The sequence below is a fragment of the Pseudophryne corroboree genome, chromosome 2, assembly GCF_028390025.1.
Source record: "Pseudophryne corroboree isolate aPseCor3 chromosome 2, aPseCor3.hap2, whole genome shotgun sequence".
Lineage (NCBI taxonomy): Eukaryota > Metazoa > Chordata > Amphibia > Anura > Myobatrachidae > Pseudophryne > Pseudophryne corroboree.
In genome coordinates, this window is record NC_086445.1 from 111,145,803 (window position 1) to 111,171,867 (window position 26,065).

Consider the following 26,065-nt stretch of genomic DNA (forward strand, 5'->3'; position numbering starts at 1 on the left):
GAGGACCCAACTAGGGGTAAAGCTACTCTGGATCTAGTAATTACTAATAATATGGACATTATATCAAACACTAAAGTTGGGGAGACTTTTGGTAACAGTGATCACTATATGATCACATTCGACATCCGTTTCAGGAAACATAGCTATAAGGGTTCAACAAAAACATTTAACTTTAGGAAGGCTAACTTCAATATGCTGAGATGTGCACTAAACAACATCGAGTGGGAAGTTTTGTTTCATGGCAAGAACACTTCGGAAATGTGGGATGCTTTAAAAGGGTTGCTAGATAGCAATATTCACAAATTTATTCCCATGGGCAGTAAACGCAGGAGTACCAAAATCAAACCGATGTGGCTTAACAAGAAGGTCAAGGCAGAAATTGATAAAAAGAAGCATGCTTTCAAAGCATTTAAATCTAATGGAAAGGAGGATTCATTCCAGTACTACAAGGAATGCAATAAAAGATGCAGAAAAGCAATAAGAGCAGCTAAAATTGAAAACGAAAAGCAAATCGCTATAGAGAGTAAAACCAATCCTAAAAAGTTTTTGAAATACATAAACAGTAAAAGATTAAAAAAGGAGAACATAATTCCAATAAAAGATGAATTTGGAGCATTGATAAATGATGACGAAATAAAAGCAGAAATACTGCACAAATTTTTCAATCTGTTTTCACCAGAGAAGAACTGACGGCGGGAATAGTGCATAGGGATAGTGACAGTAATGATTCGTGGTTAGATACTTGTTTAAGTGAAGAAGTAATCAGGGTGAGATTAAGCAAAATAAAGATTAATAAATCACCTGGCCCGGATGGACTTCATCCAAGGGTTCTTAGGTCACAACTAGCAAGACCCCTATACTTGATTTTCAATAGTTCAATTAGATCAGGCATGGTACCGAAGGATTGGCGTATAGCTGAGGTAGTGCCATTATTTAAAAAGGGATCCAAAAAAAATCATCCACGTAACTACAGACCAGTTAGTTTGACATCTATAGTGGGGAAAATATTGGAAGGAATTCGAAGGGATAGTATACAGGAGTATCTGCAGACCACTAAGATTATTAGCAAGAACCAGCATGGGTTTGTGAGGGACAGATCATATCAAACTAACTTAGTTAACGTCTATGAGGAAGTGAGCGACAATCTTGACCAGGGAAAAGCAGTGGATGTGTTCTACTTAGATTTTGCAAAAGCCTTCAATACAGTGCTTCACAGGAGACTGATCATCAAATTAAAGGAGCCTGGCCTAGGAAAAACTATTTGTACATGGATAAGTAACTGGCTGGATAACAGCGTACAGCGGTCAACGGGAAGTCCTCAAGCTGGACACCAGCAGTCAGCGGAATACCACAAGGGTCCGTACTCAGCCACTACTGTTCAACATATTTATCAATGACCCAGAAATAGGCCTGGAAAGCACAGTGTCAATCTTTGCAGATGATACTAAACTGTGTAGGGTAATTAATTCAGAAATAGATGTTGAGTCTGCAGAATGACTTATCTAAACTTGAAATCTGGGCGTCTAAATGGAGAATGAGGTTCAATATAGAAAAATGCAAGGTTATGCATTTCGGTACTAAAAACAAACTTGCATCCTACATATTAAATGGGGAAAGTCTAGGGGTAACAGTATTGGATAAAGATTTGGGGGTACTCATTGATAATAGGCTTAATAACTGTATACAATTTCAAAGCACAGTAAAGAAGGCAAGTAAGGTGCTAGCATGCATAAAACGGAACTGAGACAAGGGATGAGGATGTAGTCCTGCCGCTGTACAAATCATTGGTACGTCCGCACCTGGAATATTGTGTTCAGTTTTGGGCACCACTGTATAAAAAAAGATATCAGTGAACTCGAAAGGGTTTCAAAGGCGAGCTACTAAAATTATTAAAGGGCTAGAGGGACTGGATTACGAGGAAAGGTTTACTAGGTTGAATATGTATACACTGGAAAAGAGGCGTCTAAGAGGAGACATTATTGTCTTCAAATATGTAAAGGGGCATTACAAAGAGTTATCAGAGGAATTATTTATTAAAAAACTATGTTTAGGACACGTGGGCACTCGCTGAGGCTGGAGGAGGCAATAAGGATTTGGAAGTCCTTGCCAGAGAAGGTGGTAATGGCGGACTCTGTAAATACATTTAAAAAAGGATTCGATGAATTTCTGATTGAAAAGGATATCCAAGGTTATAACATTTAAAATATTGACGTTGATAATCCGGGTGTAACATGATTTATAGTTGTTAACTAGTCATAAAATATTACTTCAGCAGGTACATTATAATCAACTCAACTTAATACAGAATACAGGTTGAACACGATGGGCATTTTGCCTCTATTCAACCTCAATTACTATGTTACTATGTTACATTCGGGAAGTGCTAAAGATCCCGCCGCACATGATCCCGGCCATCACAATGCAGACACCGGGAACCTGCACAGCGCTACAATATCAGCGTCACAGTATTTTCTCCCCCTATGGGTGTCTACGACAACCATAGAGGGAGAATGTAAGCTGTGGCGAGCCGGCAGCAAGCCCGCAAGGGACTTACTAGCGCTCGCTCCGCTGCCGCATCCTGGTAGCTGGGATGCCGCTGTCAGTATACATATACATATAATAGCAGTATTTCCACAATGTGGAGAGTGCACTCACGCAAAGGTACAAGTCAGTCCATACATAAAATGAGGAATTTTATTAATCATCAAAAGAGCCTTGGTGTCGACGTTTCGGTCCGATAATGAACCTTTCTCAAGACCGGCAATGCAAGATAATTACATCAACATCAAATAATAATAGCTGGTATATTATCTAAAACAAGAACAAAAAAAGCACATTTAGATGGCTCCGCCTCCCAGGCCATATAGCAATCTTATCTCAATCAAGTATTCACATAGGGAAAAGACTAGTGTATGCATATAACCACATCATTACCCATCACCCACTATATACAGAAGAAAATATAGAGATAGTGCAGTGATGGACTGGGCAAAGTGTAGCACCTCCTTCACCCGTGATGTCACCGTATCACACCTCCGTATAATCCCACTCACCTGATCTCACTTCCTCCATAATGTATATGGAAAGAAGGTAACAGGTATAAATTCCTCAGGAAATATATTCAAAGGACACGAACATCTACAAGCATAATGTCAGATAATCCACACAAGTCAAAAGACTTTTAAACTCCAAACCGTATCATTAAGAGTGCCTACATAAAAGCTTAGATGAAACATACCTGATACAACAGCTGCTGCTGCTTAGATGTAGCTACTGGGGCACAGGAAATGCTAAATAATCAATACATAAAGATCATCAACCAATGTTCAAATGTAACAATAAAGATAGATACTCAAGCATAGGGCAAATCTGGCTTCACTTACAGATGTCCAGAAATCCAAGTCATCCCTGAGCTGCATACCTATTGCCAGCAGCTGGTTGACTATTTAAATACCCCGGACCGGAAGTGACCGGAAATCATGAATGTAACTATAATTACAGTCCCCAACTGTTCAAATACCTAAATATAGATCCTCAGCATCTCATAAATCAATCTCAATGTCTATACACGTAGCGCACAGCTAATCCGTCACCTTAAAACTAAAAATAGCAAACACACCCTTGACTTCTGGGCACGTGGAACGCATGACTTCCGGCGAGTTGGAACGCATGGTGTTCCTCCCGGCGGCGGTGCTTTTTTGTAGTCTCTCTGATCTATTTTTAGTTTTAAGGTGACGGATTAGCTGTGCGCTACGTGTATAGACATTGAGATTGATTTATGAGATGCTGAGGATCTATATTTAGGTATTTGAACAGTTGGGGACTGTAATTATAGTTACATTTGTGATTTCCGGCCACTTCCGGTCCGGGGTATTTAAATAGTCAACCAGCTGCTGGCAATAGGTATGCAGCTCAGGGATGACTTGGATTTCTGGACATCTGTAAGTGAAGCCAGATTTGCCCTATGCTTGAGTATCTATCTTTATTGTTACATTTGAACATTGATTGATGATCTTTATGTATTGATCATTTAGCATTTCCTGTGCCCCTGTAGCTGCATCTAAGCAGCAGCAGCTGTTGTATCAGGTATGTTTCATCTAAGCTTTTATGTAGGCACTCTAATGATACGGTTTGGAGTTTAAAAGTCTTTTGACTTGTGTGGATTATCTGACATTATGCTTGTAGATGTTCGTGTCCTTTGAATACATTTCCTGAGGAATTTATACCTGTTACCTTCTTTCCATATACATTATGGAGGAAGTAAGATCAGGTGAGTGGGATTATACGGAGGTGTGATACGGTGACATCACGGGTGAAGGAGGTTCTACACTTTGCCCTGTCCATCACTGCACTATCTCTATATTTTCTTCTGTATATAGTGGGTGATGGGTAATGATGTGGGTATATGCATACACTAGTCTTTTCCCTATGTGAATACTTGATAGAGATAAGATTGCTATATGGCCTGGGAGGCGGAGCCATCTAAATGTGCTTTTTTTGTTCTTGTTTTAGATAATATACCAGCTATTATTATTTGATGTTGATGTAATTATCTTGCATTGCCGGTCTTGAGAAAGGTTCGTTATCGGACCGAAACGTCGACACCAAGGCTCTTTTGATGATTAATAAAATTCCTCATTTTATGTATGGACTGACTTGTACCTTTGCGTGAGTGCACTCTCCACATTGTGGAAATACTGCTATTTCAAGTGGATCGTCATGGTCTATTGGGAGCACCCGCTACGTTGCATTTGATGAGATGAGAGTGCAGGACTTACTGGGATACATATATATATATATATATATATATATATATATACACACATACATATATATATATATATATATATATATATATATATATATATATATATATATACATATACATATATATATAATAAGAATTTACTCACCGGTAATTCTATTTCTCGTAGTCCGTAGTGGATGCTGGGACTCCGTAAGGACCATGGGGAATAGAGGCTCCGCAGGAGACTGGGCACAACTAAAAGAAAGCTTTTGGTCTAACTGGTGTGCACTGGCTCCTCCCTCTATGACCCTCCTCCAGACTTCAGTTAGGATACTGTGCCCGGAAGAGCTGACACAATAAGGAAGGATTTTGAATCCCGGGTAAGACTCATACCAGCCACACCAATCACACCGTATAACTCGTGATACAATACCCAGTTAACAGTATGACAACAACTAAGCCTCTCAACAGATGGCTCAACAATAACCCTTTAGTTAAACAATAACTATATACAAGTATTGCAGACAATCCGCACTTGGGATGGGCGCCCAGCATCCACTACGGACTACGAGAAATAAAATTACCGGTGAGTAAATTCTTATTTTCTCTGACGTCCTAAGTGGATGCTGGGACTCCGTAAGGACCATGGGGATTATACCAAAGCTCCCAAACGGGCGGGAGAGTGCGGATGACTCTGCAGCACCGAATGGGCAAACTCTAGGTCCTCCTCAGCCAGGGTGTCAAACTTGTAGAATTTAGCAAATGTGTTTGACCCCGACCAAGTAGCTGCTCGGCAAAGTTGTAGAGCCGAGACCCCTCGGGCAGCCGCCCAAGAAGAGCCCACCTTCCTCGTGGAATGGGCTTTCACTGATTTAGGATGCGTCAGTCCAGCCGCAGAATGTGCAAGCTGAATCGTACTACAGATCCAGCGAGCAATAGTCTGCTTTGAAGCATGTGCACCCAACTTGTTGGGCGCATACAGGATAAATAGCGAGTCAGTCTTTCTGACTCCAGCTGTCCTGGAAACATAAATTTTCAGGGCTCTGACTACGTCCAACAACTTGAAAGCCTCCATGTCTTTTGTAGCCGCAGGCACCACGATAGGTTGGTTCAGATGAAAAGCTGATACCACCTTAGGGAGAAACTGGGGACGAGTCCTCAATTCTGCCCTATCCATATGGAAAATCAGATAAGGGCTTTTACATGACAAAGCCGCCAATTCTGATACACGCCTGGCCGAAGCCAAGGCCAACAACATGACCACTTTCCACGTGAGATATTTCAATTCCACGGTTTTAAGTGGCTCAAACCAATGTGACTTTAGGAAATCCAACACCACGTTGAGATCCCAAGGTGCCACTGGAGGCACAAAAGGGGGCTGAATATGCAGCACTCCCTTAACAAAAGTCTGAACTTCAGGTAGTGAAGCCAGTTCTCTCTGGAAGAAAATCGATAGAGCCGAAATCTGGACCTTAATGGAACCCAATTTGAGGCCCATAGTCACCCCTGACTGTAGGAAGTGCAGAAAACGGCCCTGCTTAAATTCCTCCGTTGGGGCCTTCCTGGCCTCACACCACGCAACATATTTTCGCCAAATGCGGTGATAATGGTTTGCGGTCACTTCTTTCCTAGCTTTAATCAGCGTAGGAATGACTTCCTCCGGAATGCCCTTTTCCTTCAGGATCCGGTGTTCAACCGCCATGCCGTCAAACGCAGCCGCGGTAAGTCTTGGAACAGACAGGGCCCCTGCTGCAGCAGGTCCTGTCTGAGCGGCAGAGGCCATGGGTCCTCTGAGATCATTTCTTGAAGTTCCCGGTACCAAGCTCTTCTTGGCCAATCCGGAACAATGAGTATAGTTCTTACTCCTCTTCTCCTTATTATCCTCAGTACCTTTGGTATGAGAGGAAGAGGAGGGAACACATAAACCGACCGGTACACCCACGGTGTCACTAGAGCATCCACAGCTATCGCCTGAGGGTCTCTCGACCTGGCGCAATATCTTTCTAGCTTTTTGTTTAGGCGGGACGCCATCATGTCCACCTGTGGCTTTTCCCAACGGTTTACAATCAGTTGGAAGATTTCCGGATGAAGTCCCCACTCTCCCGGGTGGAGGTCGTGTCTGCTGAGGAAGTCTGCTTCCCAGTTGTCCACTCCCGGAATGAACACTGCTGACAGTGCTAACACGTGATTTTCCGACCATCGGAGAATCCTTGTGGCTTCTGCCATCGCCGTCCTGCTTCTTGTGCCGCCCTGTCGGTTTACATGGGCGACTGCCGTGATGTTGTCTGACTGGATCAGTACCGGCTGGTTTTGAAGCAGGGGTTTTGCCTGACTTAGGGCATTGAAAATGGCCCTCAGTTCCAGAATATTTATGTGTAGGGAAGTCTCCTGACTTGACCATAGTCCTTGGAAGTTTCTTCCCTGTGTGACTGCCCCCCAGCCTCGAAGGCTGGCATCCGTGGTCACCAGGACCCAGTCCTGTATGCCGAATCTGCGGCCCTCTTGAAGATGAGCACTTTGCAGCCACCACAGCAGAGACACCCTGGTCCTTGGAGACAGAGTTATCAGCCGATGCATCTGAATATGCGATCCGGACCACTTGTCCAACAGGTCCCACTGAAAGGTTCTTGCATGGAATCTGCCGAATGGAATTGCTTCGTAGGAAGCTACCATCTTTCCCAGGATCCGCGTGCAGTGATGCACCGACACCTGTTTTGGTTTTAGGAGGCCTCTGACTAGAGATGACCGCTCCTTGGCCTTCTCCTCCGGGAGAAACACTTTTTTCTGTTCTGTGTCCAGAACCATCCGCAGGAACAGTAGACGTGTCGTAGGGACCAACTGTGACTTTGGAATATTTCGAATCCAGCCGTGCTGTTGTAGCACCTCCCGAGATAGTGCTACCCCGACCAACAACTGCTCCCTGGACCTCGCCTTTTTTGTCAGGAGATCGTACAAGTACGGGATAATTAAAACTCCCTTCTTTCGAAGGAGTATCATCATTTCGGCCATTACCTTGGTAAATACCCTCGGAGCCGTGGATAGACCGAACGGCAACGTCTGGAATTGGTAATGACAATCCTGTACCACAAATCTGAGGTACTCCTGGTGAGGATGGTAAATGGGGACATGCAGGTAAGCATCCTTGATGTCCAGTGATACCATGTAATCCCCCTCGTCCAGGCTTGCAATAACCGCCCTGAGCGATTCCATCTTGAATTTGAATTTTTTTATATATGTGTTCAAGGATTTCAAATTTAAAATGGGTCTCACCGAACCGTCCGGTTTCGGTACCACAAACATTGTGGAATAGTAACCCCGTCCTTGTTGAAGTAGGGGCACCTTGACTATCACCTGCTGGGAATACAGCTTGTGAATTGCCTCTAACACTGCCTCCCTGCCTGAGGGAGTTGTTGGCAAGGCAGATTTGAGGAAACGGCGGGGGGGAGACGTCTCGAATTCCAGCTTGTACCCCTGAGATACTACTTGAAGGATCCAGGGATCCACCCGTGAGCGAGCCCACTGATTGCTGAAGTTTTTGAGACGGGCCCCCACCGTACCTGGCTCCGCCTGTGGAGCCCTAGCGTCATGCGGTGGACTTGGAGGAAGCGGGGGAGGACTTTTGCTCCTGGGAACTGGCTGTATGCTGCAGCTTTTTCTCTCTGCCTCTGGGCAGAAAGGACGCGCCTTTAACCCGCTTGCCCTTATGGGGCCGAAAGGACTGTACTTGATAATACGGTGCTTTCTTTGGCTGTGAGGGAACATGGGGTAAAAATGCAGACTTCCCAGCTGTTGCTGTGGAAACGAGGTCCGAGAGTCCATCCCCGAACAACTCCTCACCCTTATAAGGCAAAACTTCCATGTGCCTTTTAGAATCTGCATCACCTGTCCACTGCCGAGTCCATAACCCTCTCCTGGCAGAAATGGACATTGCACTTATTTTAGATGCCAGCTGGCAAATATCCCTCTGTGCATCTCTCATGTATAAGACTGCGTCTTTAATATGCTCTACGGTTAGCAATATAGTGTCCCTGTCTAGGGTATCAATATTTTCCGACAGGGAATCTGACCACGCAGCTGCAGCACTGCTTCAGCATGGATGTGCAATAGCTGGTCTCAGTATAATACCTGTGTGTGTATATACAGACTTCAGGATAGCCTCCTGCTTTCTATCAGCAGGTTCCTTTAGGGCGGCCGTATCCGGAGACGGTAGTGCCACCTTCTTTGACAAGCGTGTGAGCGCTTTATCCACCCTAGGGGATGTTTCCCAACGTGACCTATCCTCTGGCGGGAAAGTGTACGTCATTAGTAACCTTTTAGAAATTACCAGTTTCTTATCGGGGGAAGCCCACGCTTCTTCACACACTTTATTTAATTCCTCAGATGGAGGAAAAACTACTGGTAGTTTTTGCTCTCCAAACATAATACCCTTTTTTGTGGTACCTGGGGTAACATCAGAAATATGCAACACATTTTTCATTGCCTCAATCATGTAACGTGTGGCCCTATTGGAAGTTACATTAGTCTCATCGTCGTCGACACTGGAGTCAGTATCCGTGTCGACATCTGTGTCTGCCATCTGAGGTAGAGGGCGTTTTAGAGCCCCTGATGGCTTTTGAGACGCCTGGGCAGGCACAGGCTGAGAAGCCGGCTGTCCCATATTTGGTATGTCGTCAAACCTTTTATGTAAGGAGTCGACACTGTCACGTAATTTCTTCCACATAACCACTTCCACTCAGGTGTCGGCCCCACAGGGGGTGACATCACATTTATCGGCATCTGCTCCGCCTCCACGTAAGCCTCCTCATCAAACATGTCGACACAGCCGTACCGACACACCGCACACACACAGGGAATGCTCTGACAGAGGACAGGACCCCACAAAGCCCTTTGGGGAGACAGAGAGAGAGTATGCCAGCACACACCAGAGCGCTATATAACACAGGGATTAACACTATAACTGAGTGTTTTCTATATATATTGCTGCGCCTAAATTTAGTGCCCCCCCTCTCTTTTTTACCCTTTTGAAGCTTGAAACTGCAGGGGAGAGCCAGGGAGCGATCCTTCCAGCGGAGCCGTGAGGGGAAAAATGGCGCCAGTGTGCTGAGGGAGATAGCCCCGCCCCTTTTTCGGCTGACTTTTCTCACGCTTTTTTATGGATTCTGGCAGGGGTATTTATCACATATATAGCCTCTGGGACTATATATTGTGATTTTTTTGCCAGCCAAGGTATTAATATTGCTGCTCAGGGCGCCCCCCCCCCCCCCCCCCCCAGCGCCCTGCACCCATCAGTGACCGGAGTGTGAGGTGTGCATGAGGAGCAATGGCGCACAGCTGCAGTGCTGTGCGCTACCTTGTTGAAGACCGAAGTCTTCTGCCGCCGATTTTCCGGACCATCTTCATGCTTCTGGCTCTGTAAGGGGGACGGCGGCGCGGCTCCGGGACCAGACGATCGAGGTCGGGTTCTGTGTTCGATCCCTCTGGAGCTAATGGTGTCCAGTAGCCTAAGAAGCCCAAACTAGCTGCAAGCAGGTAGGTTCACTTCTTCTCCCCTTAGCCCTCGTAGCAGTGAGTCTGTTGCCAGCAGATCTCATTGAAAATAAAAAACCTAAAATATACTTTCTTTTCTAGAAGCTCAGGAGAGCCCCTAGTGTGCATCCAGCTCAGCCGGGCACAAGATTCTAACTGAAGTCTGGAGGAGGGTCATAGAGGGAGGAGCCAGTGCACACCAGTTAGACCAAAAGCTTTCTTTTAGTTGTGCCCAGTCTCCTGCGGAGCCGCTATTCCCCATGGTCCTTACGGAGTCCCAGCATCCACTTAGGACGTCAGAGAAATATATATATATACATACATACACACACACACACACACACACACACACACCGGTATTACATAATGAATCCTCACATTCTATATTAAATTGGGCCAACGAAAATAACCTACAGAATAATTGTGTAAGGTCTGTCCCGTCTCCTCAGTGCATGCGCAGCGGGAGACTGGGAGCCTACAGTTCCCACTGCGAAGGAGATCGGACAGCAGAGGAGGACTGGGTGCCGGGAATGAGGCAAATATGGGACCTGTGTGTGGGGAAGGGATGGGGTGGGGTAGGGGGGAATTGGGGGCAAACTGGACATCGCGCCACTGGGGGAAAGGGATGGTCAGAACAGAAGCTAGGGGCCAGGGCTGAACAGAGTGGAGAGCAGGACGAGGGGGAGAAGACTGAGGTCCAATAAACTAGTCTACAATAAGATAGTTAGAAATATATGTGCATACCCACCGCCTGCACAGAGTTGCACTCCCGCCTTGTCTCTAAATACCGCTGGGCTCGCTTATCCTCTTCCCTTAGTTTAGCATCTGCCTGTTCAGGGGGGAAACAGCCGTTACACACTGCAGTTGCTGCAACATTACACACAGGTGTGATACACTCAAGATGTCCTCTTACGTATTTCATGTAATTCTGTACGCCGTTTTGCTGCAGGTAGGATGGGGCTTGGGTACGGTAAAACCTCTCTGTTGAATCCAAATAAGCTTTTTCAAAATTATCCCGGTAGATCTGGAGTTTGTCTTCGGGATTCGAACAAAGGTTAACTGCAAACCAAAACACAACAGATGGTCAAGAGAATAAAAATCAGCAACACACTGTCACACAAAACATTCTTGCCAACAATTACTTTTGTCCCTAATGCTAATGTGTTCAGGGTGTCTGTAGTACAGTATTACTGTGGTTGAAAACTTTAAAGCACCAAAGTTTAACAAAGTATATTTTATAATGTCTCTTACAACTCAAAAATTCTGTTTTTGGAAAGAGACCCCCACCCCCGCCTCTCTACCTGTTATACCTTTTGTTTTGAAGTCATTAGCCAGAAGAGGACAACACCTTTATGTGAACATGTTTCTATCACTCTCTGTGATAAACTAATGATTGTTTATTCCAGTCCAATCATATGCACATTATTTTCATCTGAATAGCAGACCATTTAGACACTATCCTGGGTAAGGAGATTTGGGTTACTGTAATTGGATGAGGGAGAGAGATAAAACCTCCCTTATTTATCAAGGATATTATCTGATGTCCGGTACAGAATGAACAATGGGGGTGATTCAGACCTGATCACTGGGCTGCTAATGTTGCCGTCCTGCGATCGGATAGTCGCTGCCCAAGGGGGAGTGGAAATTTTGCCTGTGCAAGAGTGCGATCGCATGCGGACAACTGCTAATCCGTTCGCACCTCACTCAAGTGTGGCAGTGTGTGCACAGCCCAGGACTTACTCCAACAGTGCTAAAAGTACTTCCTGATCGGGTCCAGAGCTGACGTCAAACACCCTCCCTGAAAATGCTTGGTAACGCCTGCGTTTTTCCGGACACTCCCAGTAAATGGTCAGTTACCACCCACAAACGGACTCTTCCTGTCAATCGCCTTGCAAACACCCGTGCGAATGACATTTTCACACCATCCTGTCGCTGACCGGCGATGCCCTTTGTTGTTGTCAGACGTGCATGCGCATTGCGGTGCTTACACATGCGCAGTTATTATTACCTGATCTCCGCTGTCCGAAAACGCACAGCAGCTATCAGGTCTGAATTGGGCCCAATGAATATTACTTTCCATGTTCATATAATTGAATGACCATTCTAAAATCATAATTTGATGCAGTCAGAAATAAAGGAGAACTGGATTGGGCATTTAAGAAGTTAGCCTTCAGTTTCACACTGAAAATAAAATAGTACGGCAGACATGGTGACACAGTAGTTAGCATTGCTGTCTCCCACAACTGAGGCTGTGGATTCGATAGGGAATAAAAATTGCAAGAAAGGGTGGGGACAACGAATGAACAGAAAATTAGATCAGTGCTTGGTGTGTTTATCACCTTAAATCTATTACACTTACATAATACATACAGGGCAAGTTAGGTATAAAAACAATACATCATCATAAAAATATTAAGTGTAAACAATCTTTAATAAAAAAAAAACACTTAAAATGGGCGTTGTATGAAAGTTGACATTCAAAGGGGTGATTCAATTGTTTGTGCTGCCCTCTGCTGGGTGTCTATACGAATGGGCGCCAGATGAAGAGATTCAATTGTTGCTCCAATTGGGCACACATTAATATTGATGCAGCCAAAAGCACCAAGTTTAGCCGCGCAAAGTGGCTAAACCCATCTAAAGCAGTGGAAATGGCGCACAACAACAAACTTTGCACACGTTTCTTCTGGCACCTCAGTAGGCTGCGAGAAGAAATGGGTCTCCTTCGGCTGATTGGTGCCCAAATGGACCAACAATTGAATTGCTCCGTTGGGGCGCCCATTAGTTTAGACACCTAGCGGGGGGCGCCACAATTGAATCAGTGAAAAAAAGTCAACACCAGAATGTCGACAGGAAAAATGTTGACATTGTTAAAGTTCAACATGTTGCCATGCAGTTTTTTGCATATCTTAACCTTACTCTAACAATAAGACAAAAATGTACTGTCAACATCTAAAATGTCAACATTATGACCATGTCGACGAAACCTGCATGCCGACATTCAGAACATGTCAGCATTTTGAATGTTGACATTCTGACCAGATACCATTTAAATAATCAAGGTATACATAATTATCACGTCTAATCATTACAGTGGCGCGTTAGCCGTAGAAGGACCACAACCAAATAGAAGCTAAACTGCAGAGTATTTACTCTGTTGTAGGAGACCTATAAACCAAAATGTGAGCTTATAGATAAACCTCTTAATTATACGGATGGATTCTTTAACATGATCTTATCCAGATAACAGCAGAACCATTTAATGAGATCTGGCAAACCTTCACATAAGCTCAGCAGTTCCTTGGAGAATAAAGCACACCAGTCTCAAAGCGCCCATACATCAGGCGGCCATTTTCCCAATTCAACCGAACGCAGCGATGTGGTCATCGATGATTAACAATCCATTTCGGAATCTGGGAAATTTGTCTTGATAAAAAAAATAGGCTTTTAATACCTACCAGTAAATTATTTTCTCGTAGTCCATAAGGGATATTGGGGGAAACTAGTACGATGGGGTATAGACTGGCTCCTCCCCTCTATGCCCCCTCCCACAGGCAGTTATAGGTAAAAACGTGCCCGAAGGAGAAAAGGACATATATGAGAGAAGGAACATGATAACAGAAAAAGTGGTGAGATTTAGACACCAGCACACCACTAACAACAACAACAACCACCACCAGCAATGGCTGGTAACCACAACAGCATCAGCTGAACAGGTAACTATAGAACAAGAACCTGCAGAAAAGTCCACGCACTGAGGCGGGCGCTCAATATCCCTTATGACTGCTGCAGCCCCGCCTGCCCAAACTGGGTATACTCTTTGGCCAGAGTATCAAACCAGTACAACCTCACAAAAAAAAGTGTTCTTCCCCGACCAGGTAGCAGCTCGGCATAGTTGCAAGGCCGAGACTCCACAGGCAGCCACCGAGGAAGAGTCCACTGATCTAGTAGAGTGGGCCATTAGAGACTTAGGAACAGGTAAGGCTGCCGACACATAGGCCTGTTGGATAGTAAGCCTAATCCAACGAGCAATGGTCTGCTTAGAAGCAGGGCAACCCTTTTTCTGCGCATCATAGAGCATGAACAAGGAATCAGTTTTTCTAACCCGAGCTGTGCGATTGACATAGATCTTCAAGGCACGCACAGCATCCAATGCCTCCGGAAAAGCAGAAGTGTCAGAACTGGACGGAACCGCAATAGGTTGATTCAGATGAAACGCAGAGACAACCTTCGTCAGGAACTGCTGTCTAGTCCGGAGCTCCGCTCTGTCCTCGTAAAAGACCAAATACGGACTTTTACATGATAAGGCCCCCAATTCTGAAACATGACGGGCAGAAGCCAGGGCCAGTAACATCACAGTCTTCCACGTGAGGTACTTGTCTTCTACCGTCATCAGAGGTTCAAACCAGGAGGACTGTAGAAATTTCAACACTACATCCAAATCCCAGGGTACCGTAGGCGGCACAAAGGGAGGTTGTACAGTATGTGGAGTACCCCTTGCAAGAAGGTCTGAACTTCTGGCAACACTTCCAATTTTTCTGAAAGAAAATGGAGAGAGCTGAAATATGGACCTTAATGGAACCCAGACGTAAGCCCTTATCCACACCAGCCTGCAGGAAACTTCACAAGTGAAACACTGCAGGCGGATACCTGCGTTCCACGCACCAAGAGACATATCTCCTCCAGATATGATGATAGTGTTTTGACGTCACAGGTTTTCTGGCCTGAACCATGGTAGCAATAACCTTTTTGGAAAGGCCCTTGTGAGCTAGGATGTTCCACTCAATCTCCATGCCGTCAAACGAAGTCACCGTAAGTCTGGGTAGACTAACGGTCCTTGGTGAAGAAGATCTCTTCCGAGTGGTAGAGACCAAGGGTCTTTGACGGACATGTCCAGAAGATCCGCGTACCACGCCCTCCGAAGCCAATCCAGGGAAATCAGAATTGCCTGGACACCTTGATTCCTAATTCGCTTTAGCACTCTAGGGAGCAATGGGATCGGAGGAAACAGGTAGACCAGTCGGTATAGCCAAGGCGACGCCTGAGCATCCACTGCCCTCGCCTGAGGGTCCCTAGTCTGCAAGCAATACCAGGGAAGTTTCTTGTTGAGACGAGAAGCCATCATGTCTATTTTTGTAGGCAACCCCACCGGTCGATGATCTGCTGGAACACCAGATGGTGGAGCACTCACTCCCCCGGGTGGAGATCGTGACGACTCCGGAAGTCCGCCTCCCAGTTGTCCACACCCGGAATGAAGATTGCTGACATGACTCTTGCATTTCTTTCCGCCCAGAGGAGTATCTTTGACACCTCTCGCATGCAGGCTCTGCTTTTTGTCCCTCCTTGTCGATTGATATATGCCACGCCCGTGGAGTTGTCCGACTGTACTTGGATCGCGTGATCCCTGAGTAGAGGAGAGGCTTGAAGTAGAGCATTGTAGATCGCCCGAAGTTCCAGAATGTTGATTGGAAGGAGGCTTTCGTGGGCTGACCACCTGCCCTGGAACTGCGCTCCTTCGGTGACAACTCCCCATCCTCTCAGACTCGCATCTGTCGCGAGGAGGGTTCAATCCTGAATCCCAAAACTCCTGCCCTCTAGGAGATTGGAGGACTGTAGCCACCCCAGGAGGGAAATCCTGGCCCGAGGGGAAAGCTGAATCATCCGGTGCATCTGGAGCTGCGATCCGGACCACTTGCTCAGGAGATCCATGGCATGGCTACCATCTTTCCCAACAATCTTATGCAAAGCTGGATGGACACTCGAGTAGGCCGGAGCACCATGCAGACCATCTCTTGAAGTGTTTTCGCCTTGTCCTCTTATAAAAACACCTTCTGGGCCACAGTATCCAGCAACATCCCCAGGAACAGGAGCCTCTGAGTTGGCTCCAGATGGGACTTCTGCAAGTTAAGGATCCACCCATGGTCCGAAAGAAGATGTATTGGTGCGGTCGATATGGATTAACAAAAGCTCCTTGGATCGTGCCTTTATCAGAAGATCGTCCAGATAAGGGACCACATTGACCCCCTGGGACCCGGAGTTGGAACATCATCTCCGCCATCACCTTTGTGAATACCCTTGGGGCTGTGGACAGGCCGAAGGGTAGTGCCTGGAACTGGAAATGATTGTCCAGGAGGGCAAACCGCAGGTACACCATGATGATAAGCATCCTTGATATCCAAGGAGACCATAAATTCCTGTACTTCCAGGCGCGCAATCACTGCTCACAGGGATTCCATCTTGAATTTGAACATATTCAAATAAGGATTCAAGGATTTCAGATTCAGAATGGGTCTGACTGAACCGTCCAGCTTCAGCACCACAAATAGGTTTGAGTAAAACGCGTTGCGGTAGTGGTACTGGAACAATGACGTGGGACTGTACCACAGCCTGTTGCAACGTAACTTGCATATCCTCCAAAGCTGGTGAGCTTGATTTGAAAAATCGTTGGGGGTGGGGGAGCACTGTCGAACTCCAGCTTGTAGCCTGAGAAACGAGCTCCCTGGCCCAGGCATCCTGGCAGGTGGCTTCACAGACGCGGCTGAAGCGACGCAGTCGGGCTCCCACCTCGAGAACCCCTCGGGGTGGGTGGGAACCGTCATGCTGAGGTCTTAGTGGAAGCAGAACTGGTGAACTGTTCCTGAGAACCGGTGCTTGCAGGTTTTCTGGACTTACCTCTGGTGCCTCTAGCCACATTGGAGGCACCTCTGGCCTTCGATCGAAATCTGTGAGACCGAAAGGACTGGTCAGACGGCCCCGGGTAGGAGCGTCTTGCCGGCGGGGCCCCAGAGAGGAGAAACGTGGATTTCCCAGCCCACGTTTGGATTCTGCATCCGCAATGCACTGACGCAACCACAAGGCCCTGTGTGCAGACACTGCCATGGCAGACGTCCGAGCATTAATGCTCCCCATCTCCTTGAGGGAATCACTGAGGACGTGTAGTGTCCTGAATGTGCTTCAGCAGGGTTACCATAGTAACTAAGGGCATATCCCCCGAGAGACCCACATAAATATGAATGGCCCAAGAATGAATAGCATGGGTCATCCAGCAACACGCAATGATCGGTCTTTGTGAGAGGCCAGCTGCAGTATATATAGATTTTAGGGTAGTCTCTATCTTCTGATCCCCAGGATCCTTCATGGTAAAGGAGCCCGGGGCAGGCAGCACCGCCTTTTAGACAGGCGAGAGACATCCACGCCAAGGGGTTCCTCCCAAAATTTTCTACCTTCAGGAGCAAATGGGAAAGTGCGCAAAAACTTTTTAGACACTTAGGAATTTTTTGTCTGGATTTTTCCAGGCCTGTTTGAATAAGTCGCAGGTTCTCAAACTCGGTCCTCAGGACCCCACATGGTTCATGTTTTGCAGGTCACCTGTAGATTTTTAAAATGTGACAGCTGGTGATACAAAGTGCACCTGCTGGGTGACATGGAAAACGTGAACTGTGTGGGGTCCTGAGGACCGAGTTTGAGAACCAATGGAATAAATCATCTAACGCTGGAGAATCAGGGAAAGTGATATTGGGCTTGTTTTGTACAAAGAAAAATGACTGCTGTGAAGCAGCGTCCTCTAGGGGGAGCTTTAACACATCCCTTATAGCCAGAATGAGGGGTTCTATACCCCGAGTAGAATCAGGATCCCCACTAACGGGATCCAGGTCATCCCCATCATCTTGTATATCATCATCTGTATCAGATAGTAGTGCAGGTAAACCACGCTTCTGGGGACCTGGATGAGAGAGGGGGGGCTGTGCATCAGCCTTAGCAGCTAAATCTGCCACAGCTTGTTGCAGTAGCTTAGTCTTCTGCACATTAGCAGTAAGCTGGGATGACATATCTGACATCATAGTCTTAAGAGACCCTAACCAGTGGGGCTATGGACCCCCTCCCCCAGCCTCTTCACTAATTTGTGAAGATTGACTACATTGTTCACAGGAAACAGAGTCATTAGATAAGGGAGATAATCTAGTGTGACATACACTGCACAGCTTGTGTTTACCTATATTTCACAGTAAGTACAATAACTTACACATACACACAGACAGTTATAATGCAAGCCTGCCCTACTGTATGTGAGAGGAGACCCAGAGAGGGAATACCAGCACACCCTGCGCTGCACAGCCCCAGTGAAACGGTCAGCTCTGTAAATCACAGTAAACACTACTAAATACAGTCCTAATTAGACCTCAGAATAGTGTACTCAAGTGGCTCTCCCCCTTAGCAATACCCTGTACCAGTTTCCAGCATGTCTGTGAGGCAGGAAGCGCTGAGTGTGTGCTGTAGATGTCTGCTGTAAGCAGAGGAAGGCGCCAAAATGCCCCAAGTCCCCCTCTGAGGAAGCTCCGCCCCCTCCAATGGCACCAGAGCTGTACATATTATTTATACTGGCAAAGTCTCCTAAACAGTTTAAAACATCACACGAGTGCTAGTCAAGCAGTTTTGTCCCAGTTTACACACGGGGATCCTAGCAAGACTGCCCAGGGAGGGTCCCGCACGGCGCATCCGTGGTCAGCCGCACTTTGAACCGGGATACACCTCTAGCAGGGCCCCCTGGTTTGTACTCACCACCAATGTCACCTTCAGGCAGCGTTAGAGGGGTGCGGCATGCTGCGGCTGAGACAGCTAAGGTGCAGTGCCCCTCTGAACAAAACCTCTCAGGACGGTGGTCCTGCAGAGGGGAAGCGGCTCTGCACCTCGTCAGGCCGGTGACCGCCCCCCCCCCCATCTCCCACAGTGTAGGTATGCGGTTGCCCAGACAGCATACCGAAAATAGGATTTTAATGCCTACCTGTAAATCCTTTTCTCTTAGACCGTAGAGGATGCTGGGGACTCCGTAAGGACCATGGGGTATAGACGGGATCCGCAGGAGACATGGGCACACTATAAGACTTTGAATGGGTGTGAACTGGCTCCTCCCTCTATGCCCCTCCTCCAGACCTCAGTTAGAAAACTGTGCCCAGGGTGACGGACATCTCGAGGAAAGAATTAATTGTTTAAACACGGTGAGTGTCATACCAGCTCACACCACGAATATACAGCAGAACGTGGCATTCAACAGAACACCAGCCAACAACATGAAAATATACACAGCCACTTGCTGATAAAATATGTAACACAACCTGTGTGTCAACCCAATCAATAATAAGATACCGCATGCCATGGCATGAACAACGTCAGCAATAACATGACAGAAAAGAAACACCACAAGAGTGTAACCATAACCAATAACTGCAGACACAGTACGCACTGGGACGGGCGCCCAGCATCCTCTACGGACTAAGAGAAAAGGATTTACCGGTAGGTATCAAAATCCTATTTTCTCCTACGTCCTAGAGGATGCTGGAGACTCCGTAAGGACCATGGGGTTTATACCAAAGCTCCAGACCGGGCGGGAGAGTGCAGACAACTCTGCAGCACCGATTGAGCAAACATGAGGTCCCCCCATCAGCCAGGGTATCAAACTTGTAGAGCTTAGCAAAGGTGTTTAAACCCGACCTAGTAGCCGCTCGGCAAAGTTGAACCGCCGAGACTCCTTGGTCATCTGCCCAAAAAGAGCCCACCTTCCTCGAAGAATGGGTCTCCACCGACTTCGGTAACGGCAATCCAGCCGTAGAACGAGCACGCCGAATCGTATCACAGATCCAGCGTGTAACAGACGGCATAGACGCAGGCGCCCCAAACATGCTGGGAGCATACCGGACAAAACAGAGCCTCTGTTTCCCCAATCTGAGCCAAATTGGCAACCTAAATAGTCAAAGCTCTGACTACATCGAGAGACTTTGAATCAGCCAATGCTTAAGTAACCACAGGCATCAAAATAGGCTGGTTTCTGCGAACACAGAACCACTTTTGGCAGGACCATTATCAGAGTTCTCAATTCCGCTCTATCCACATGGAAGATCAAACAGGGGCTCTTGCGAGACAAAGCCGCTACTTCCGACACCCGCCTTGCGGACGCCAAGGCCAATAGCGTGACCATGGTGTCAGTGGGCACAAATGGAGGTTGGATGTGCAGTACACCTTTCACGAAAGTCTGAACTTCCGGAAAGGTGGGCAATTCTTTTTTTTATTTTTATTTTTTATAGAAAATGTATAAGTCCAAAGCTGCACTGAAATGGGCCTAACTTTAGACCCGCATCCACACCTGCTTGCCAAAAATGGAGAAGAACGACCCAGCTGAAAGTTTTCCGTAGAAGCCTTCTTGGATTCACACCAAGACACGTTTACGCCAAATACGGAGTTAAGGCTTTGCCGTTACTTATTTTCTGGCCCGAAGAAGTGTAGAAACGACTGCACTGGGAATACCCTTTTAGGCTAGGATATGGCGTTCAACCGCCATGCCGTCAAACGCAGACGCGGTAAGTCTTGATACACGCCCGGATCTTGTTGTAACAGTTCCTCACGTAGAGGGAGAGGCCAGGAATCTTCTATGAGTAAATCTTGAAGAACTGGATACCAAGCCCTACTTGGCTAGACCGGACAATGAGGATCGCCTGAACCTTTGTTTTTCTTACGTTTATCACCTTCAGAAAGAGTGAAAGCGGAGGGGACACATAGACCGACTGAAAACACCCAAGGTGTCACGAGGGCGTCTACTGCTATAGCTTGAGTGTCCCTAGACCTGGAACAATATCCCTGAGGTCTCTCGTTGAGGCGAGACGCCAACATGTCCAATTGAAGCACTCCTCAAAGACTTGTCACTTCTGTGAAAACTTCTCGATGCGTCTGCAGAGGAAATCTATTGCTCCGTCGTCCACATCCGGAACGAAGACTGCTAATATAGCGTTCACCTGGCTTTCCGTCCAGTGGAAAACTTTTTGCAGCTTCTGCTCCTTGTTCCGCCCTAGCGGCTTACTTTCGCCACTGCTGTCAAGTCGTCCGACAGAATTAACACTGGCAGATCACGAAGAAAATGTTAGTTGAAAATAGCTCTTAATCTAAGAAAGCTTATTGCAGACAAGCTTCCCAGCTTGACCTTTTTCTCTGGAAACACTCTCGGAAAGACTGCCCCCCAGCCTCGGAGAACTGCATGCATGGACACCAGGATCTAATCCTGGATCCCGAACCTTTGTCCCTCTAGGAGATGAGATTGTGCAGACACCACAGGAGCGATATCCTGGCCATTAGGCTTATATTCCGGTGCCTGTACAGGTGAGACCCGGACCACATTCCAACTGGTCCCGTGAAAACCACTCTGGCATCTGACCTGCCCACCAAAAAGGCCTCTTAGGCCACACCCGTCTTCTTCAACAACGGAACATATTGATGGATTGTCACTGCAAATTTGATCCGACCCTGGATTCTCAGACCTCATTTCACAGGAAAACACTGAACCTCAATCGTTCAGTAACTACTCTGATACCCACTACCGACATCTGCGTCGTTGGGACAACAGTCATTCCCTGTGTCGAAGAACAGTCAGAGAGAACAACTATGTGGAGCACTGTTTTCTTGACCTCACCTGAATCAGGGGAGCGTCTCAGTACAGAATAACAATTGCTCTAACTATTGAAAGAAAACCATCATACTGCCAACACTCCGGTGAGATGCAAAGACAATCCTGGATATCAACCCAGGTAGGCTGAATGCTGAGAAAAACGCATTTAAACGCTTTTTTTTTTTTTTTTTTTTAACAGAGACAGTAGGACAATATCCTGAACCTGACGCAACTACGGAATGGCGTCGCGTACTACCTCCTCTCCAGAGGGGAATCAGTAAGATCTATTTGAAAACTCAGTGAGGAGAATCAACTGTATGTATTCCAGTATGTCTCCCTTTTGCTTCTCCTATTAACCCTCAGGTCCAAGTCCATTCCCGGACTGACGGAAGAGTATTAGACGAGTTACCACCGGTGTGGGCTCCAACCAGAGAGACCCAGCGACATGTTGTGGATGTGGTAGAAACCGAAAACAATATCCGCTTCTGCGAACCTAACAAGGCTGCAGAGCTCTTACCTTTTCACCTTCCACTATCTGCACAGAAAGGGAAAAAAGAACTGTATCGAAACAGTTAAAATGACTGCATCCCACAAAAGAATGCGTCACCAACCATTGTGAGGGAATCTAACTCACGAAGGTAGACTTACCAGTGTTATTCGCCGAGAGTGACTTAACTGAGGCATCCCCAAACAGCGGTACATCCTCACAGGGAAAGAACTCCAGTATCTTTCGGAGTCAGCATTCCTCCGGCCACACCTACTGCAGGGTCATCTTAACAGCAGTATAGGCCCCTGGGCACAGCAATGCACTGGGCCCCCTACCCATCCTCCAGCGGTAGGGGTGGGGGGTGCTACCAGCGGCAGCTTTGATGTCCCGCAGGCGTTAGGTGGTGTTCTATCTTCCACTCAGCATGTAGGACCTGGAGCAGTAATTTCTTACAATAGAAGGGGGTATTGGGTTGAATGAAGAAGCCCTGGTACATGACTTCCAGGTGGTAGGGGGTGTTTAATATGTAGGGGAGGGGTGGATAGTGGAGTGGGTTTAATATTTATCATTTTCCGGTGGGAGGGCATCTTGCTTGACTGCAGAAATCTCAAGTTCCTGAAAATATATTTCTTAGCTTTGAATGGGATACAAAACTAGAGAGTCCTACCTTTCAGAAGGTTCTGGGGACTTGTGTTTCTCTGCTGCATATCACGGTTTTTAACAGCGCACTATTGTAACAACAACAAAAACCTTTACTTGTTGTCTGGGGACTTGGGCATCAGAGTTCAGGAGCCAGAGCAATTCACCAATGAAAATCAAAAAATGCATATTAGGCCTGTGGAGCTGGAGCAGGGACCAGCTGCTTGAAGGCTGATATCTCTGGTTCTGGGCATAGTAGAGACAAGCTGCCAGTGTCCACTGAAAGGGGAGAGTCACAGCTATTGTACCCTCAGAAAAACTCTAAGTGAGACAGAACCCAAGATATCTGGCTGGGAACAGCAATTAACAGGCTTGGATGGGGACCACTGATTTCAAGTCTGATATCTCCGGTTCCCCAGGGCCGATTTTCAAAAAGCTGGTACCCCTGTAAAGAGGGGAATCTCAGCTATCAGCCTAGGGCCCTTATACTCCTGGGGCCCTTGGGCAAGAGCCCAATGAGCCCATACGAAAAGATGGCCCTGACCTACTGCAGACGCACGGCAGCCTGCCGCAATGTTATAGAGAAACATCCCCTCTCTCTCTAGGGTATTACTATCGGATGTTTTTCCGAATACAAGCACTACCCCATGCGCATGTAATGCAAATAATCTTAAAGCATATAAGTAAAATATCACTTAGCTTTCTGTATACGATCCTTTGTGACAGGACCTCGTGCCGACCGGGAGTTGACTTTCACCATATTCTATCCGCGGCGGGAAAAGAATAAACACTGACTCCTCGTGAGGATCCGAGACCAACTCGTCACGGCCGACCTAGAGCTTTATCAACAGAGCGACCAGCACATGAGAAAGAATACTTTTACTTCAGCATTCATTAGAACTTGCAATATGAATATACATATTTAAATACACATAAACACACATATCCTCTATATATATATATATATATATATATATATATATATATACACATATAAATATTATGTCCAGAACCCCAGGGTTTCTAGTGACATTAATGTGTGCTGAATGTGTACGACCATGTACTGAATGCCCAAGTCGTGGATCTGACCAGGAAACCTTATGGTCGACATAAAACATAGAATTTGTCGACAACAGGGAGTGGAAACTAGGTAAAATTAAAATTTTTACGACCCAGAGGGGTTCGAGGGAAGTATATACACATAAATTTAATATCATGCCCCCACAAATAAAAGCCAGAGCTACAGGGCCATGGAACCGTACCCTGTACAGGTATAGGGTATTGACTTCATGTTAATTTACCCCCAGTAATAACAGATGGTGCCGACAGGTCACCCACATACTACTGTGTCACCCATATCAGTGTTTACTTTCGAAAAAGCATACAACTACTGACCTGCTGACACTTGATGTACAGACCCAAGTACCACCAGGAGTCGGCAATGCCGACAGAGGGATTCCCATAGCCAGCTCGTGGGAGAGCACACACACGTCGACACATGAGTACTGTAAGCTATCATGGGTATATGTGACAAGGAAAACACAGAATACCAGAACAACTCATTAACTAACACGCCCATTAAAGTGTATAGTGCTATATTTTCTCTTTTGCACTAAAACCACCTTGCCCCCCCCCACCTCGTTTTCCACTGTTAGCTGTCTAACAGTGCGTTTTTGGCGGGGACCTGAGGAGAAAATGGCGCTGTAACAAGTTGTGAGGGCTAAGTCCCGCCCCCTCTCTGCGCACTTCAGCCCCTCTAATAATGTTCATATTTATACTGGCGGGGGTCCCTATACAGTGCCTATGCACTGTATATATCTTTTGCCAGTTGCAGGAAAGAGGTATATTGCTGCACAGGGCGCCCCCCCTGCGCCCTGCACCCTTGTAGAACCGTTGGTGTGTGGGAGCAATGGCGCACAGCACGACCGCTGCACTGTACCTCCGACCTGAAGTCTTCTGCTGTCACTGAAGTCTTCTTTTTCTTCCAATACTCACCCGGCTCCTGTCTTCTGGCTTCTGTGAGGGGGGTGACGGCGCGGCTCCGGGAACAAGCAGCTAGGCGCACCAAGTGATCGAATCCTCTGAAGCTAATGGTGTCCAGGTAGCCTAAGAAGCAGAGCCCTTAACTCAGCAGAAGTAGGTCTGACTTCTCTCCCCTCAGTCCCACGAAGCAGAGAGCCTGTAGCCAGCAGGTCTCACTGAAAATAAAAAACCTAGCATAAAGTCTTTCCAGAGAAACTCAGTAGAGCTCCCCTAGTGTGTGTCCAGTCTCTCCTGGGCACAACGTCTAACTGAGGTCTGGAGGAGGGGCATAGAGGGAGGAGTGGCATAGAGGGAGGAGCCAGTTCACACCCATTCAAAGTCTTATAGTGTGCCCATGTCTCCTGCGGATCCCGTCTATACCCCATGGTCCTTACGGAGTCCCCAGCATCCTCTAGGACGTAGGAGAAAATAAGTTTACAAAATAAATTGAAGAAAAATCTCTGGAGCTGCAGAGATGTACATCCTCTCCTGAGGGCACTTTTTTCTAAACTGCCTGTGGGAGGGGGCATAGAGGGGAGGAGCCAGCACACCCAGTTGAAGAAATTTAAAGTGCACTGGCTTCTTTGGAGCCCCCTGTCTATACCCCAATCGTACTGGTTTCCCCAAATATCCCTTATGGATGCTAGAGAAATCCCTGATTTGCTGATTCCAACCATTTTTGAGAACTTTACACCTGTTGAATATTCCCGAGTCCCCAACCCGGCATTGTGTCAATCCGTCACAGATGTATGGAGGCCTTTACAGACACAATGTATCTACGCTTATTACTATAATGTGATCTCAGAACCTGCAGTGTTGCTATACGGCCTTATGAAAGTGCAACAAAACACGCTGGCACTATGTAAAGAAAGATACGGTTTTATTAGAGATGAGCGGGTTCGGGTTTTACTCGGTTCTCAAAACTGCATCTTATTGGCTCAAGGATGTCTCATGTTTTGGATAGCCAATAAGATGCCGTTTTGAGAACCGAGTAAATCAGAGTAAAACCCGAACCCGCTCATCTCTAGTTTTTATGGCCAAACTAATCATTATATATTATAAAGGTTGCTTAAACGAAGGAGGAACACAAAATAACGAACAGTAGGTGCTTAATGAATGTAAATGGTTAATATATATTACATTGCATTTTTTCTTTTATATGGAATAGACAATATTAGCTCACTAATTAGAGAGATGTGGGCTATCTACATATAGT

The 26,065-nt window shown here is 46.5% G+C and overlaps 1 protein-coding gene across 1 annotated transcript in view; it reads right to left on the bottom strand.

Moving 5' to 3' along the window:
- Positions 1-26,065, bottom strand: part of CUL5 (cullin 5) — a 190,852-nt gene that overhangs the window by 57,414 nt on the left and 107,373 nt on the right. Inside the window, exons 6-7 of the mRNA XM_063951611.1 lie at positions 11,187-11,332; positions 11,022-11,102 (exon numbers count right to left, since the gene is read on the bottom strand). Of these exons, the coding sequence (XP_063807681.1) occupies positions 11,022-11,102; positions 11,187-11,332 (227 nt within the window). The remainder of the gene's footprint in view (positions 1-11,021; positions 11,103-11,186; positions 11,333-26,065) is intronic.